This window comes from Lates calcarifer, linkage group LG24 (assembly GCF_001640805.2).
Source record: "Lates calcarifer isolate ASB-BC8 linkage group LG24, TLL_Latcal_v3, whole genome shotgun sequence".
NCBI lineage: Eukaryota > Metazoa > Chordata > Actinopteri > Centropomidae > Lates > Lates calcarifer.
Genome location: NC_066856.1, coordinates 14,433,220 through 14,449,603, shown reverse-complemented (window position 1 = coordinate 14,449,603; position 16,384 = coordinate 14,433,220). Strand labels below are relative to the sequence as shown.

The 16,384-nt window shown below is 39.8% G+C and overlaps 3 protein-coding genes across 3 annotated transcripts; 1 reads left to right on the top strand and 2 right to left on the bottom strand.

The window, feature by feature from the left end:
- Positions 1–508: 508 nt before the first annotated feature.
- Positions 509–3,506, top strand: chmp5b (charged multivesicular body protein 5b). Its single transcript, XM_018693661.2, has 8 exons — positions 509–677; positions 1,352–1,456; positions 1,912–1,958; positions 2,088–2,181; positions 2,258–2,329; positions 2,621–2,729; positions 2,942–3,057; positions 3,159–3,506. The coding sequence occupies exons 1-8, from the start codon at positions 609–611 to the stop codon at positions 3,207–3,209; spliced, it is 663 nt and encodes a 220-aa protein (XP_018549177.1). The 5' UTR covers positions 509–608; the 3' UTR covers positions 3,210–3,506.
- Positions 3,414–7,072, bottom strand: fastkd3 (FAST kinase domains 3). The gene is given in 8 exon segments (XM_051066913.1): positions 3,414–3,804; positions 3,957–4,071; positions 4,157–4,226; positions 4,306–4,480; positions 4,996–5,075; positions 5,206–5,614; positions 5,616–5,678; positions 5,680–7,072. Coding segments are annotated over 8 exon segments (2,004 nt in total). The 5' UTR covers positions 6,673–7,072; the 3' UTR covers positions 3,414–3,705.
- Positions 7,073–8,705: 1,633 nt separating this feature from the next.
- On the bottom strand, positions 8,706–12,200 carry myl12.1 (myosin, light chain 12, genome duplicate 1). Its single transcript, XM_018693662.2, has 4 exons — positions 12,058–12,200; positions 9,810–10,010; positions 9,412–9,573; positions 8,706–9,273 (listed from the first exon to the last, which is right to left on the bottom strand). The coding sequence occupies exons 2-4, from the start codon at positions 9,991–9,993 to the stop codon at positions 9,101–9,103; spliced, it is 519 nt and encodes a 172-aa protein (XP_018549178.1). The 5' UTR covers positions 9,994–10,010; positions 12,058–12,200; the 3' UTR covers positions 8,706–9,100.
- Between the last annotated feature and the right edge of the window lie 4,184 nt (positions 12,201–16,384).

The window sequence follows — 16,384 nt, the reverse complement described above, 5'->3', positions numbered from 1 at the left end:
TGGGACCCTGTTAATGAATAATTCTTGCCTCTGTCTATGTACAATATTCCTGCTCCAGGTTTAGCAGTTTAGAAAATTGCAAGATTTAAGCTAAATAATGAATAAATGACATTTAACAGCCTGAATCAAAGCCTCCTTAATTATATTAGAACCATATTACAGCTTTAATTTTGTCTGTTAATGTTGTTTACTGCATCCCGGCCACCCTCCTGGTCGCCTAAAGCAGCATTTTATCCTGTTTTTATTTACTAGTCCAAAGCAACCAAGCCAAACAACAATACAGTAAGTTAATAACAAAAAGCCAACTATTATTTTTTAATGTAAAGTTCTTTAAAACAAGCATGTTAGATGAGGGATTTAGCGGAAATACAAACACAAACAAATATTTGAACATGAAGCAAATGAACACACTTAAAAAGCCTCATTAATTATAAATAAACACAGTAAACAGGGCGCTGTGCAGGGCGCGGCTGAGCGAGTCATGATCATGTGACCCCTCTGACGTCACGTGAAAGTCTCTTCCGGGTGTTTTTCCCTCAGCTGGAGCTGGACGGTGACAGCGAGGTAACGCAGCTTTCTTCCACGTTTTAAGCCTTCATTTCGCCAAAATGAACCGTATATTTGGCAGAGGAAAACCCAAGGCTCCACCAGCGAACCTTACGGACTGCATAGGAAACGTAAGTAGAACGTTAAAATAAGTTTTTTTTAAATGTTGTCTTTAAGAAAGTACACAAAGATGGATCCCCTCTCGGCTGGCTCAGCTAACTGTTAGCCGACTTTATAAACAGTAACAGCTTTATGAGCAGTTGCCATATTTAACCGGCATTTTGTCATAATAACTGAGTTTAATACATCATAAATTAATAATGAGCTATATTATTAGTAGTAGACATTATTATCCAAGCAGGCGTTTCTACTTAACACGGTGTATTGATTATATCAGTCGACAATCAGGGCATTTAAACACAACAATCTGCTTCTGTTCAGGTTGTGAATCAGTGTTATGTAATTTTGAACAGGAATTTGAACCATAAGACTGTCAGACAGCAGAAACCATGTTATCCTCTCAGTGAAACGGGCGACATCAACCAGTTAGACAGGTTATTTGTCAGGCTAGAGCTATTGTTAGCTGACTGGAGTTGACTTGAGAGGAAGAAACTGGCGATACATAGTGTTTAATGGGCATCAATAAGACTCAAAGAAGCTACTGTGTGTAAAGGAACAGTCTACAAAATTAGAGAAGTCATCCTGGGCTGTATTTATGTTGTAAGATGCCTATAAAGTGAGCCTATTGGTAATAACCCATAGTCTCACAAAAGCTGACATCCTGTTCTCTGTTTTCTGCTTTAAGGTTGATTCTCGGGCAGAGTCCATTGACAAGAAGATCGCCAGACTAGATGCTGAACTTGTCAAGTACAAGGATCAGATGAAAAAGATGAGAGATGGGCCTTCGAAGGTGAGATTTCATGCCTTATGCTGCTGTAAAACAACAATGAGAACAGGCTCTTTTCTTGAAATCATCTGCTAGCACCCAGGACCAAAAGTCCAGTCAGCTCAGATATAAGTTTAGAGTGAGTGTTCACAAACTGTTGTCTTTTGTTTTTAACGACACACATGCTAAGAAAGACAGAAATGACACTTTTCTAGTATGTTACTACAAGAAAGATGAACTTTTTTCTCCTAAAAAGCTCTTTATCGTTTAACAAAAGAAGTCAGACTTCTCACATGGTAAATACCCCAAAAAGTCTAAAATTGCCAAAAAAAAAGATAAGTAAAATTGTATTGTTGGTATAAAAAAGTACTGACATTCAAAACCCTACCCTCCTCATCATGTGCCTGTATTCAGTTCCTGTTTATTGTTGATCATCTGTTTATATCACTTGTTAAATATTCTCATTTTTCTTCTACTAGAACATGGTTAAACAAAAGGCTATGAGAGTACTGAAGCAGAAGAGAATGTAAGTACTTCTACTCACAAACCTCAGTGATGCTATTGTTCAGTAGTTTTATTACCAAACAAATCCAGTTATATTTCCATATTCAGCGATCCTAAAAGCCTGACTAAATGTTATTTTTGTGTCCTCCAGGTATGAGGGACAGAGAGATAACCTCATGCAGCAGTCGTTTAACATGGAACAAGCAAACTACACAATCCAGACCCTTAAAGACACTAAAACCACTGTAAGATACAAGAATTTTTTACATTCAGAACATGGGAAAAAAGTGGCTTTCGGCTAACATTTGTTTATCTCTTTAGGTTGATGCCATGAAAGGCGGCCTCAAAGACATGAAGAAGGCATACAAGCATGTGAAAATTGATCAGATTGAGGTATTTGTTTTTTGACCGTAGGTTAGCAGCAATAGAATGTATTTGTTGTGTTGTCTCTTTTCTAATCAGCTGATGACAGTTTCACAGTAAATTATTGTGAACATCAATGATAATGGATGTTTCCAAAAAGTACCACACAATGTCTAAAGCTCACAACCAAATATAGTTTTATTATTTACTGTAATAGATAATAAAATGTTTGAGTTGTGAGCTTAGGACAGTGTGTTGCACCTTAATTTGTTTGGCTCAATGAAAGATACATTTTAAGTCTTTACTCCCTTTAATATTTAGGATATTCAAGATCAGCTGGAGGACATGATGGAGGATGCCAATGACATCCAGGAGGCGCTGGGCAGAAGCTACGGCACGCCTGACATCGATGAGGACGACTTGGAAGCAGGTCAGGAAAACACTGTGGTGCTGTTAACCCATCTCAATGAATATTCAACACTGTGTGGTTATTATGGAGACGATTGATGCTGTTGTCCTCTACTAAAGTTGCAATACAGCTAGTCTATTTTGACTAATAGATTTGCAGATATAATTGAAGATATGAATGCAGATTGTTGTATATATTAAAGACCAATAATTGTTGAATGGTTGTGTCCACAGAGCTGGATGCTTTGGGAGACGAACTCCTGATGGACGACGACAGCTCCTACCTGGACGATGCTGCGACAGCTCCTTCCATTCCAGAGGGTCTGCCCGGTGACAAGTCGACCAACAGGGTACTTCAGAGTTTTTTGATTTTACGGTTTCTTATGAATTTCATTGTTAGTTTATGGCCGCTTGATTTGATTAATGGGTTTTATTCTTTTTTGTGTCTCAGGATGGTGTACTGGTGGACGAATTTGGCCTTCCTCAGATTCCTGCTACATAAAGAAGCAATCAGAACACTCATACTAGTTTTACATGTATCATAGCTTTTTTGTATTTATCCAACTGACACTCCCGGCCTTAGACGCCAGCATTGAAAACCAAAGCATCTTCTGTCCGGCGAATGATGGAAACTATAACGTCAAATCAGGTTTCTAATTAAAACTTTTGATTCTTATATATCAGTGAGATTATTTCATATGTATCTGAGGTGATTGTTAGAATTGGGATTCTCAACTTTGTACAGTTTCTGCAGCATTTTGTTGCTACGATCAAAATAAATTATATTTTTCAACCAATACTTCACGTGGTGTGATACGCTGAAGTCATTATTTATACAAAAGTCACTTTATTGTGAAGTTAAATATGTGGAAGCATGATCATTAAATTAAACACATTCATTTGGCAGTTATTAACAAAAATAAATACACATTTCTTTAAGTAAGAAAATAAAAGTGAAAAGCCCTGATGTTGCATCCACAGCAGACTTGATTTTATCATCACCAGCTCAGCCTGTAGGTGTGAGGGAAGATTTTTTGGTGCAGGTACTCCACCACGCTGGTCATGGTTTGCAGGTTTTCAAATTCATAGTAAGGAATCTAGAAAAAAAAAGAAAATAAAAACACACTAATCCAGTCATTCCATAGAAAAGTATTTTCTGTGCCTCAGATCTAACATTTGGGCACATGACACCTCGCAGAAAACACAAACCAATAACTCTGGATCATAGAAATGAATATGAGGATCAAACCTGGACAACTTCATATCCCAGGAGCCTCAGGTGTCGCTGCTTGATGGCCTCTTTTCCAAGCAGCTGCCTCGTGTTTGTAGTGAACCTCTTTTGTCCGTCGATACAAAGAGCGATCCTGCAGTCACAAAGATGAGCTTTCATGTCTACTACATCAAAAATCTAGAGTGTAGCCACCTTTTACAAAACATAAAACCATTCACCTTTTGTGTACTTCATCAGTCTGACTGACAGGCAGCACATATCCCTCCTGATCAAGTTTGATCTCCACATCTATGAAAGCATAGTAAGTGTTAAGCCCTTTACTACAGAAAACATTAAGGGAGATAAACAGCTGTTGTGTGCCTGTTACCGAGTGTGTAGCAGTATGGCGTCAGAACTTTGGATCCAAAGTACGAACGAGCCCCGAGCAAATCGATCAGTCCGGTTTTCACAGAGTTGTACAGATGCACATCCACCGGCGTCTCCAGAGAGCGTCCGGGCATGAGGAAAGATTTGACATGGTACTTTGAAAGGAGCCTGGGACCCTGATTAAAAAAACAAAAGAGGGAGGGAAATCAGAGTTTACCTTACAACCAAAAAGGGGAAATTTGCTTGTTTTCTTGTAAGTATATTTTTCTCATTTCTCTTCATGTCAGAAAAAGAGTCCTTCATAATGAAAGTGAATTATCCAGCTTTTATCTCAGATATATAATAAATGTGACAAGAGACAAGAGTTTTACTTAGGAAACAGAATGTATAGTGTTGCCGCATTTTGCGGCTTATATGCTCAAACCTTAAAGACAACAGGCTTCCTGTGAGCGGGGAAAAAGTTGAATACAGGCTCGAGATAAACCCAACAAGCTGACGTGTGTTTGCTGTTGGTTAGAAATACTCTAAGGTAAGAGGTGCAGGTTTTATCACACATAACTGGAACACGCTGATCCTGACATACTGATGGTATGTTAAGCTACAGGGTGTGTATTCAGGTTTCTGACTGTCCATCCTTTGTCATTCTCCTTTCTGACATATTTAACCCCTGACATAGTTTTAAACACTTTACCTGATAGGAAGGACACTCCAGCTTCATAGTCATGTAGAGCTGAGTCAGCTGTGCCAGGATGAACCGATCCATTCCCGTGCCTTTGTCAGCAGCACAGGAATAAACACAAAAACACAAGCAACAATGTGAATAAGAGACAATGAGTTTATCTTTAATGGTTGGTTCAGGGCACATTCTTTCATGCTGCAGGTGTCTGACAGGATGTTTTACCTTGCAGCTGCTGCAGGAAGAAGTTACTGAAGACTTTGGAGACAAAGTTAACAGGGAACCTCTCGACCAGGGTGCAGGAGTGGAGCAGGTTGAGCAGCGTTCGAGGCTGGAAGTGTGAGAAGCGCGTGTGCAGGATGTTTTCGACCTTCCTGAATAGGTCGCCCGCGTTAGGAGGGAGGTATCCCAGCTTCCCGAAAGCCATGATCTGCCTGGCCACCTGGCTGGTGCTGTAGTCATCCGCTCGGTACACGAAGCTCTCAGCGACGGCGTCCAGCACAGTTGGGGACAGGATGTTCCTCCGGCTGAAGAACTGCATCACCTTGGTAACAGTCTCCGGGTGGGAGGTGAACACCATCGTGGGGACGTACTTCTCCATCGCCTGCACAAAGTAATGATCGCTGTGGCCGAAAGTGGATCAGCGCCCCAATCACAAGGGTGAGCTCCTCATCTGTGAAGTGAGGTACGTGCCGCACAGGCCTGCTTACACAGACTGATAATTAGAGGCATGGCCTGGGTCTGGTTCAGGGTCACAAGAGTGTGTAGCAGCACAGTAACAGCATAAGGATCCATGTAGGAGGTGACTGTCATGGCGTGAGTGTGCATGGAGTTCAGCAGGTCTATGTACTTTCCATCTTTACCCACATCACCTTGCAGAAGCTTATAGACAGCAACAAGATCTGACAGGCTCCACTGTGCAGGCTCCGTCTTCTGGATGTCCTCCATCACCTGCTCCAGTAACACACCGCCAGGACCCTCTATGGCCAGCATCGCCTGGCCTAAGGTGCACAACTGCCCTACGCTCATCTGCCCCCTGTCCAACCTCGCCTGGCTCTCAGACACCAGCCGCACCATCAGAGTGCTCCATGGATCCAGGAAGAGGCGCGTGCAGGCCAGGAGAGCGGATACCAGCCCAGCATCCGTCAGCCGTCTAGAGTCCTGCTCCAGCTGGAAGCACAAAGCTTTGATGGTGTCGTTCTCCAGCACTGCGGGGTCCTTCAGAGCGTTTCCCTCCTCCTCCAGGCTGGCCACACGGTGAAGCGCTGCCGCTGCCATGGTGTCAGACAGGATCTCCTCTGAGCGCAGGAGTTTGAAGACATGCCGGGATGTGGAGCATCCCTCTAGCCGCCGCTGGAAAGCCTGCTCCTCTGCAGCTGTGGGTCGATGCAGTTGGGTCAGACAGAACCGGGGAACCGAATCTCTGTGGAGCCCCACAGAGCTGCTGGCGACAAAGAACGGCTCCCTGACGATGGTGGTCAGGCTCCTGGTCCCACAGTCCGGCTGGAGCTTCCGGCAGCCCTGTCTTGTGATGCACCGGCCGGTAGAGGTGCACAGGCACGCGACACATAAGGGTTGACCCGCACTGGTTCTCAGGGGCCTGGTGAAGGGGCAGACAGGTCCAACAGGAGGGTAACGCTGAACCCCGAACTGCCCGAGCAGCGGAAATCTGCGGATCAGCTTCAGAGCCATGGTGACCCCGGTCCAGGACCTCTCCACTAATTCAGAAAAGACAGAGGACTTAAAAACAAGAAAAGGTTCACAAAGCCTGGCTAGAAGACACGTTGTCGGTTGATTACAGAACAGAACTACCAGTAAAGACAGTACCCAGCCTCCTCCTCCGTTTACGCCGCTGTTAACTAACCAACCTTGAGGACTGCTGTTAGCTAACGTTAGCCACTTAGCTGCTAGCTTACTGATTAGCCCAGAAGAGTCGCGCCTTTATTCGGCTAATTAGTGTTTCTTAAGGCTGACACTAGAGCTAAGAGTGATAAATAAATGACGACATGGACCCGGCAAAGTTCGTACCTGGACCTGTCCGGCAGCGGCAAAGGGTCACGGAACCACCGGCAGAGAAGATGCTGACTTAACGTGGTTTCCGTGAGGATCGTGAGGCGTTCAAGGAAACACGTAAGTCTGTTATTCAGTAGTTTCGTAAGTTTCGTGACATAAATAAGGTATTATATGCGAAAAAGTAAAAGTGATCGCATGACTGTAATATTTCCCCGAGAGAGACAAAGAATATGGATAAAATATATTACAGGTCGGGAACTACTTGATTCTCATCATCTTTGGCTGTAAAACATACTTTTACCGCATATATTCATCGTAACTAACAATTCGTAATAATTTCTATCTTTCCAACTGCACTTGAAGGCAGCACCATGTAGTTTTAAACTTCCATTAACACACCAGAGGACGCTATAACCTATATAATAACTGCATAATTCTCTACATGACCAAAGGTTTTCCTTATTTTAAAATGTCTGGTGGGAGTGTTTACATCTAGTCAACTTTTATTAATCATCTGTAGTCCTAAAGGAATTCTTCATTACCAATATAAAACGTATTGTTTGTCACTGTCCACCAAAAATCAATAACTATTCAAACCTATCCTGGCAACAGTTTAAGTCCCCATACAGTATTTTGATGATTTTTTTTAAAGTAAAATGACGTTAATACAAGCCCTGACATGTTAAAATGTCAGGTTAAAAATTCTCAAATTGTTAATGTGGTTACTTACTTCATTAATTAACCCTCCCTTTGCTAACTGTTCTGCATGTGGATGTAAATATTCTGCATTGGGGTTATGTGGCAGCCAGTGACACAGGAAATATTGCATAGATAGAGGGAGTAATGTATTCCACTTCATATAAGCAAATTCTGGATGCAAATGTCTTGCAGTCAATCAAGCAAGTGAAAGTGAGAAGAGTCTGACTTCTACAACTGGACAATGATAGGAAAAAAGGGCAAAACTATTTAACTCATGAAATAAAAAGTAAGTGTATGAACACCTTGAAGAGAGGGGCTGTTTGCTGCAGTGGTTGTATTGTACTCTTCACATCATAAATATGTAATTTTCTCAGCAGATATAAGTGTTTATGTATTTAACTCCTCCTGTGGGCACCCATATGTAGAGGCCCACAATAATTATACTGCCAAATAGGGGGATTTATAGTGTCAGGTAATTTAGATGATTCCAGAAAGAGCACCTAGTGGCTGTCCACAACCTCACTGGGCTTTAAATGCCTTCTTAAGTTTAGACATGTCCTCAGTGAGAGAAAACTTGTTTTGGCATCCAGCAGTGTAAATTGTGAGCTCAGGCACTGCTGCTGAATCAACTGTAACCTGATGCCGTCATCAGATGGGATGAACTTTGTCATGCTCAGTGTCCTCCCATGTCTGATAAGGATTTTTATTACATAAGGTCACACCCTGTGTGACACAAATGACATAGTATTTGGGCAGTTTCCCCTTCCCTTTCAGGACCTCAATTTAACTGTACCACAACAATGCACACCCATCCTCAGTGCAGGTTGTACTCATGTCAACTTGCCCTTCTACAGAAAGAATCCAGTGAAAGCTAGTCTGCACATGCCTAATGAATTTGTTGAGAAGGGAGAGCAGACTTGTCAAGACATGACAAGCAGCTGGAGAGGAGAAAAACTGTGTAAGCTTAAAAGTCAGTTAGTCCCAGGAAAAATAAAGACAGAATAATACAACAGTTATTTCAGTTGTCATTTATGGAAGGGAAAACAGTCAGCAAAATACAACTTGATAGAGGGCTTTATTTAAAAAGTTTATAATATAAAATGTAAAAATTCAGCTAAACCCGATCACATGAATTGCAAAGACTTATCCCTTAAAGGTTCCAAGGTGCTGCCACTTCACATCTTTACATGACAGAAAAAAAAGACATTTCACAACCCATTAGATTTTTTCTTCTCATTAGAGATGTGAAAATTTGGCAACACTGGAAGTTCAATATAAACAGAGTGGATAGTTATTGCTTTGGTTTGTTTAAAATGGGTTTTATACTGGAGAGTTGAGACATGCAGCACGGTGATCTAGCCAACGGAAGAGGCGAAGAGGGTGAGGAGGAATATGCTGGTGTGGCTCTTTAATCGTCCTTATCCTTGGCACCGTGCTTTAGGATGCGTGTGAACTCCACGTAGTTGAAGTTGTTTTTCTTGTCAATGGGGGCCTCCCTGAAGAGCTCATCCACCTCCTCGTCTGTAAACCGGTCACCCATTGTTGTGAGCAGCTCTCTGAGGTAATCTTCCTGGATGAAACCTGAGGAGGGAAACAGTCAGATCAGATCAGAGTCTTCAGAATCATCTGAAGAATTTTCTTTAGCTTGCAATGATTTAACCTCTTATCTTGACTTCTTTGTCCATCAACAGGAAAGAAATTACAACTGCCAGAATTTACCTGTCCCCTCCTCATCGAAGCAAGCAAATGCGTTCCTGATCACATCCTCGGGGTCTGTGCCATTGAGCTTCTCTCCAAACATGGTGAGGAACATGGTGAAGTTAATGGGTCCAGGAGCTTCATTCATCATGGCCTCCAGGTAATCATCAGTTGGGTTTTTACCTGTGTAAGCATGTACAGTGCATTTAAAATTAAGTCTGAGGATTAACAGCTGCAGAGGTGCTTATAAGTGGCAGTGACATTAACAGCTAATTAAAATTCAATTGTGTTTGCTTGGAGAACTGGTTTTTAAACAGCAAACACTGCGGGTGTGCAGAACTGCTTACAGTTTCATTCTGATATGTTTGTGATCAGACTTCAGCTCATCCTGTAGTAAGTTACTTGTCTTAGAGACTCACCCAGAGAGGCCAGCATGTCATGAAGGTCCTCTTTGTCGACAAACCCGTCGCGGTTCTGGTCGATCATGTTGAAAGCCTCCTTGAACTCCTGGATCTGGGACTGGTCGAACATGGCGAAGACATTGGAGGTGGCGCGCTGAGGGCGCTTCTTTGTGGTCTTTCCCTTAGCCCTTTTGCTAGACATTTTGACTGTTTTTATACCTGTGAAGTTTAAAAAAACACAAACCTCAGATTACATGTCCTAGTACAGTCAGGGATTATGACAGCCAGGAACTTGCTCCTTTAAGAAGACCAACATGACTTAATAGCAGTGTAAATAACATTTATGTGTCTTAAGACTGTGGGTGACTGAAAACTGGCAGTGCTTTAATGTTCAGTGTTCAGACAGTTCTTTCTTAGACAATGAAATACAAAAAATTGGTATTTTATGGTTTTATTATTCACATTAATTATCATTTTGAGCTTCCATCACAGAGAAATTACTGTCTTATTGAGATCTCTGACAGGGGCTGAAACAATAATTGGCTATCAGCTGAGCAACAGTCACATAATCTATGTAATCTATCAGGCTTTTACTGATAATGATTAATGGTCTAAATTAATTGTCAACAAATTAAAATACTTACATATCCATAGTTTTAAAGTGTTAGTTGAATAAAACAATTTGTGCTTTAAGATATAGTGATAATTCATCAATAAATATTCAGCAAATGTGTCAATAATGAAAATATGTTGATCAGAGATAACTTACTTACTAACATAATATGACATAAATGTGACAGTGCAGAGGAAGAAGACAAAATATGAGCCTGGCCCAATGAGACAGAAGTTGAGTACCCATGACAAACAGGGAGACAATCTGATCAAAGGTAAAGTGGATCATGCTGTTACTCAAAATAAGATTTCGTCATCTGTGCCCACAACTCGGGTGGTGGAGTAATTTAATTCTCTGGCAGTGAATCCCTAGTGTGGTGTCCCTCACTGGGCTATAAATGGAAATGTTCCTCATCTTTCTAGGTTGATCAGCTCACTGCCTTCAAAGAGGGTAGGAAAATTACTGATGTGAGGACACATGCCCTTATCAGGCAATGTCTTGAATGTAGACCTGAACTGTCCTACAGTCACATCTTTATGTTGACAGACACCTCTGTTTTAGCTACATGGTGCTGATGGGAAATGGCTTCAGTACAAGCTGTCAATATGGTGATATGACTACATATTACAAATACAAATTTTACTGTTCTGAATTAGAGGTGCAACTAACCACCGTTTTCACTATTATTTGAGCTGTTGTTTATTTTAATAACTACACATTTAATGTAACATTATGTACACTGCTCATCACAAGATCCTAAAGTTCAGGGAGACACCTCTGAATGACTTCTTTTATTCAATTAATAATGCGAAATTCAAAAAATTACAATGACAAGAAAACAAGCAGCAGATTATCAAGACCACTGGTGATTAATTTGGTGTCGACTAATTAGTAATCGACTAATTGTTTCGCAAATAAAAGGTGACAGGCCGGATGTCTGGGATGCTTGTTACTATAAAGGCTTTATTAGTTCTGTGCTAAACATTTTGGATATCCATTTTGGACCCTTGGTCGGACCAAAACAAAAATATTTAACCAACAACAATTACGTTACACAATTTTATATATAATATATATATATAAATATAATTAATTTGTAACGAAGATGATGGTTACATCCGGACGTGATTGTAACATATGCTTTAAACAATGTTGCACATTGTACCGTTCAAACCAACAATTAACTTCTTACAAAACCAGTTTAGCTTCATGTTAATTTGTTTTAAGAAATAATGTTACTACAACAACAAACACCGGCCCATTATTAAGTACGTACACAGTTCTGATGGTTCGCGGCCTAGTTTGAGCTACATTCAAATAATTAGTATGCATACATCTGTGAACGGTAGCTCGCTATAGACGAGTTTACAGTTAGTTGTTTGCTTTGTGAAGAGAAATCTAACTTTACAAATCTGTAACATACCCGTGTGTTTGCAGAAATTTGGTATCACTACGTTAGCTATCGATGTATTAGCCGCGCAGCTAACAGTTAGCCGTGTTTTCACTGCTATCAAGCATTCAAAATGACGCGATAGCATGTTATTCACATGAATACTTTAACATTAGCAGTAACTATGAGTTATACTGGCAGCAGAGCATTTATAACGTGGCTAACAATTGTAAGCAGAACAGTAAAAATCAAAATAGTCTTACCCGACTACAACCTGATATGTCAGCTAACCCGATGCTGCTCGTCTTCTCAACCACCGCCCTTCACTTCCTGATAATAATGTTCGGTTCCGTACAGAACATCAGAACAGACCAATGTAAGAAAACAGGAGGGGAGGTCATAAAATGTGAAACTATTAGTGCTAATTTTTAAAAACATTATGCATTGTTTCGGTCTGAATTTAAGATTACAAAATCTATTTATCACACTTTATTCAAAAACGCACCCCAGTGTCTCAGTAATAGTAATAATAAAATACAAGGTGTAGCTTGACACCCCCGGTGGAGTAAATGTAACGTCCACAAACGCTCCCTTGACATTCCTGGATATGCCCTTTTAAGGACAGAAAGAACACATCCTCCTTGGTATTGTGTAATTAAGGGAAGGTAAGGCTTAAATGATGGGGGAAAAACAGGCGGTGCCATTATTGAGGAAAACATATTGGTATATTTTTTGTGTGTTGTAAATTTTTTGTGTAATAACTTTGCCGATAAGATGCAAATAATCAGCATCACTCATATATTGGCGATTTTGTTGATACGGTTTGTCAGGGATAGTTTTTTGTATCTTCTTGGTTTTTTATCTACTTCTAGACTTTATTTTTTTATCTGATACTTCCTAGAGGTTATTATTGTTCTACTACATAACATCATCATTTTTGTCGATTATATTTCTATCATTAATCTGAATCTGAAAAAAAATTACTAAACAGTAACAGTAATACTTAGATAGCCACTGTTTATTGTACAGTAGCACGTGACAGTTGTCTTAGTCTGTTTATGTTGTTTGTATGGTATTTATTGCTGTAAAAATATTCTTGTGTCTGAGATTTTAACTTCAGAGACAATGACCCAGCTAATAAAAGTGACAGCTATAAGAAAAATGAATGGAACTTCATGCACTAAAACCAAAACAATGAAGGAAAAATGTTGATAGGATGAGTAATAATAGATACTGACTGCAGACAACAGTTGGTATCCCAGTCATTGCTGTAAAGGGAGGCTTACCACTGCAGAGGCTTCAAAAGAAAGATGTGGAACTGTTGACTCACAGGTTAAAACAAGCCACATCTGTCTTTTTGTCCAGCTGTCGCGTCACTTTCAAAGATGATAACAGAATGGTTGAACATGTGCCATGAGCCTGACATGACTAGGTTTAGTGCTACGTGGTCTGAAAACATCATAATAACAGATACAATAGGAGCTGACTGTTGGAAAAAGATTACCTTAAAAATACAAATTTCACTGATGTCTGGTTTCTTGAAGGAGCAATCTATACAAAATTTTCTATTATTGTGATAGTGAAGGACAAAAACGGATCTTGATTGGAATAAGAGTGCTGAAGACAACCGTTTATTTTCATTTTCACAAACTGAGACAAGCACAAGTCAGACAAAAACATTAACCTTTTCTATGTTACCTCTTATCATTCATAAATGTTGTTACCTCAGATATTGTAGTATTGCATTAAACCACTAGAGAGTGCTAGATTCATAGGAAACCTTTAATTTCCCGTGTTACTTAAACCTATCCTTGAGGTAATTAATAGTTTGTCTCAGCATGTTAGACAGTCCTGTGTGAGCCCAGTGAATTTGTTCATGTCTACAACTCTTAACTTAAATGTTCATATAGCCATATAGGAAACAAAACAAAACCAGACTTAAAATAGTCCCAATAGATCCCTTGAGGCCTCCATACAGTTGGAATTTCCTGGACAGCTGAAGTCAGAGACATACCACCAACATGAACAAGATTCATTACATTTGTTTAGAGAAAAGTTGGGGGAAACAAGATATTAGAAACAACTTCCAATGTAATGTCGTCTAAGACAACTCCACCACTAACTATTTATCTATCTGCTCACTAAAATAGATATAAATGGTATATCATACTCCTCAAATACCCTGGGATGAAGTCATTAGATGAATGTTTTATCACAGTTCCTGGGAAGATATGTACCTGAGTTTTTCTACTGAACTGGAGAGTTTCAGGGAAAAGATTCCTCTATAGAAAACTGTGCATAGCAGCTGTTTGGTAATTGGGGCTTATGGTCAGATCAGCATAAAGCCCAGGATGTTTGTGATAAAAGCCACAGAGAGGTTGTATGCTATTCTTTGTTGTTCAGTCATATGCACTAATCCTGTAGGTTACTGTACCTTTGTGTGTTTGACAGGGTACTAAGACATGGATTATATGATATAAATATATTTAATATATTGTCATGTGATTAACTTGTCCAGTGGACATTGAACCACTTTTGGTTTCACTACATTTATAAACCAAATATCAAAATATGATAAAATTATAGGAGGCAAACTAATACCATCAACTATATAAGTGAATAAAGTGACTGAAATATGTTTATTTGCCTTCCTGTCCAGAGTTAGATGAAGAAGATGGATACCACTCTCAACATTAAACATGAAGCTACAGCTGGCCGCTGTTAGCTTAGCTTAGCATAAAGGCGTAAACCATGGGAAACAGGTAGCTTTGCTCTGTCCGGGGGCAACAAACTCCACTTACCAGCACCTCTAAAGCTCACTAATAAACACTCTCAGCAAGAAAGTGAATAAGTGTGTTTCCCAAAATAAGGTCAAACTTCTCTTAGTAAAAATATAGTTAAATACATTTTCTGATGATTAGTGTCATTGTCTTGCTTTTCAGTTATTTGCTGTGGTCCATAGTGTTCAAGTTGGCAAATGATGTAGTGGCTAGTGACATAATCCATGAGACAGTGTGTAGTGTTGTCACCCTGCTTAATGTCTTTTATTAGTTCCTTTCATCGTTAATCTCTTTTAATGGGTTCACACTTAAGATTGCTGCCATAACATTTTAGGTATGTTGTCCTGCTGATCAGTGTGTGGGACCAAAAATGTTGAACACAATGTACAACACAAAGACCTCTGAAGTTATTTGGTGTTCATATCTTTGCTGTGGAAACTTACCAGGTGTTTGTGTTACAGTCGATTTCCACAACAATGTCCAAACACCTGTGGCAGTCAAATTAAATCTACCTGTCAAAAGGCCTTTAACAAACTTTCGTTACATAGGAAAGTCCTATCTATTCACAATAACTTTTAATTCATGGTTCATCACTTTTTCACTCATGTAGCATCAAAAGTGTGCTTTAAATCTGCCACTGGATTGTGAGACTTTGATTTATTTCACTTTCTTTTAGCAGCTGTTTATGACCAGAGGGGACAAGAGGGGACATTTGTGTACTTCCACAAATGAGTGAGACTGAAAGAGAGAGTGACAAAGAGACAGTAACTGGCATTTGTTGTATGTGAAGCAAGTAACAATAGCATAGCTAAAGTTAGCAACAGTCACAGCTGAGACTGCTGTGGTAAAACCTCAGCATATAAGTCAACAAGGTCTTGATTGACAAAAAAAGAGAGAGAAGAAAGGAAAAGAAGACAGACTGAATCAAATACAAATTAAATAAAATCAAAACATGCGTTTTAGAAATGTGGGGATCATTGATCCTTGGGAAGAGGTTAGATAATGAGGTGCTTTTGCATTCTGATTTAAAGTATGTAGGCTTTGTCATATTCAGAAATGACATGATGTCTTCATTAGATTAAAACAAGTGTCAAATAGCAATGAATAAAGAATCATTTCAGAATGAAAATGATTACAAATGCAAGTAAACACACATTAATTCATAAAAATATACATTATATACTTTTCATACATGTATAATCAAGATAAAAAGGCCCAAAAATTCTATCAACAATTAAAGAATAACATTAAATATGAATACAAACAGTGAAAAATAACCCTGTGTTTACCTGCATTAATGCACATTGGCAGAGACCTGCACCCATAAATGCATTGCACTACAGTAGCTGACTTGCCCCCCCAGCTCTGGTCTCAGCTATATTTATCTCCACCCTCACCATAAAAGGCTGTGACTGCTGCTAGGACACTCTGGCAAGGGCCAATATTATTTTTGTTGTGTAGACCGCAGCACAGTACGCACCTACCTGTAGGTCTGCTGGGATATCAAGCTTTAAGTGTGGAGTTGGACCATCTTTTCCTGTTAAGCTTTGAGTTTGAGGGGTTTTGTCTGGGGTAAGTGGCAACTGTTGTTTGGGGATAAGATGTGATTCACCAGGTTGTAGTTGTTGCATATGTCTGTCTAAGCATGCTGAGTACGTGCCTGACTGCCTGAATCTTATATCATGTCTTGTTAGCTGGTGTTGCAGGTTTGTATTTACAGGTTTTTAATATATTGGCATCATGGGGATTACATTAATATCCACAATATGTTTTTCTTTTTTTTTTAGAACATTAGATTTCAATCTTGAGA

What these genes read in the sequence shown, in the direction of transcription:
- chmp5b (XM_018693661.2), top strand. Translation starts at nt 609, where the DNA reads ATGAACCGTATATTTGGCAGAGGAAAACCCAAGGCTCCACCAGCGAAC. An exon ending in TTAAAGACACTAAAACCACT is followed by an intron (nt 2,182 to 2,257) that starts GTAAGATACAAG and finishes TTATCTCTTTAG; the next exon opens with GTTGATGCCATGAAAGGCGG. An exon ending in TGAAAATTGATCAGATTGAG is followed by an intron (nt 2,330 to 2,620) that starts GTATTTGTTTTT and finishes TTTAATATTTAG; the next exon opens with GATATTCAAGATCAGCTGGA.
- myl12.1 (XM_018693662.2), bottom strand. Translation starts at nt 9,993, where the DNA reads ATGTCTAGCAAAAGGGCTAAGGGAAAGACCACAAAGAAGCGCCCTCAG. An exon ending in TGACATGCTGGCCTCTCTGG is followed by an intron (nt 9,574 to 9,809) that starts GTGAGTCTCTAA and finishes ATGCTTACACAG; the next exon opens with GTAAAAACCCAACTGATGAT. An exon ending in CTTCGATGAGGAGGGGACAG is followed by an intron (nt 9,274 to 9,411) that starts GTAAATTCTGGC and finishes TTCCCTCCTCAG; the next exon opens with GTTTCATCCAGGAAGATTAC.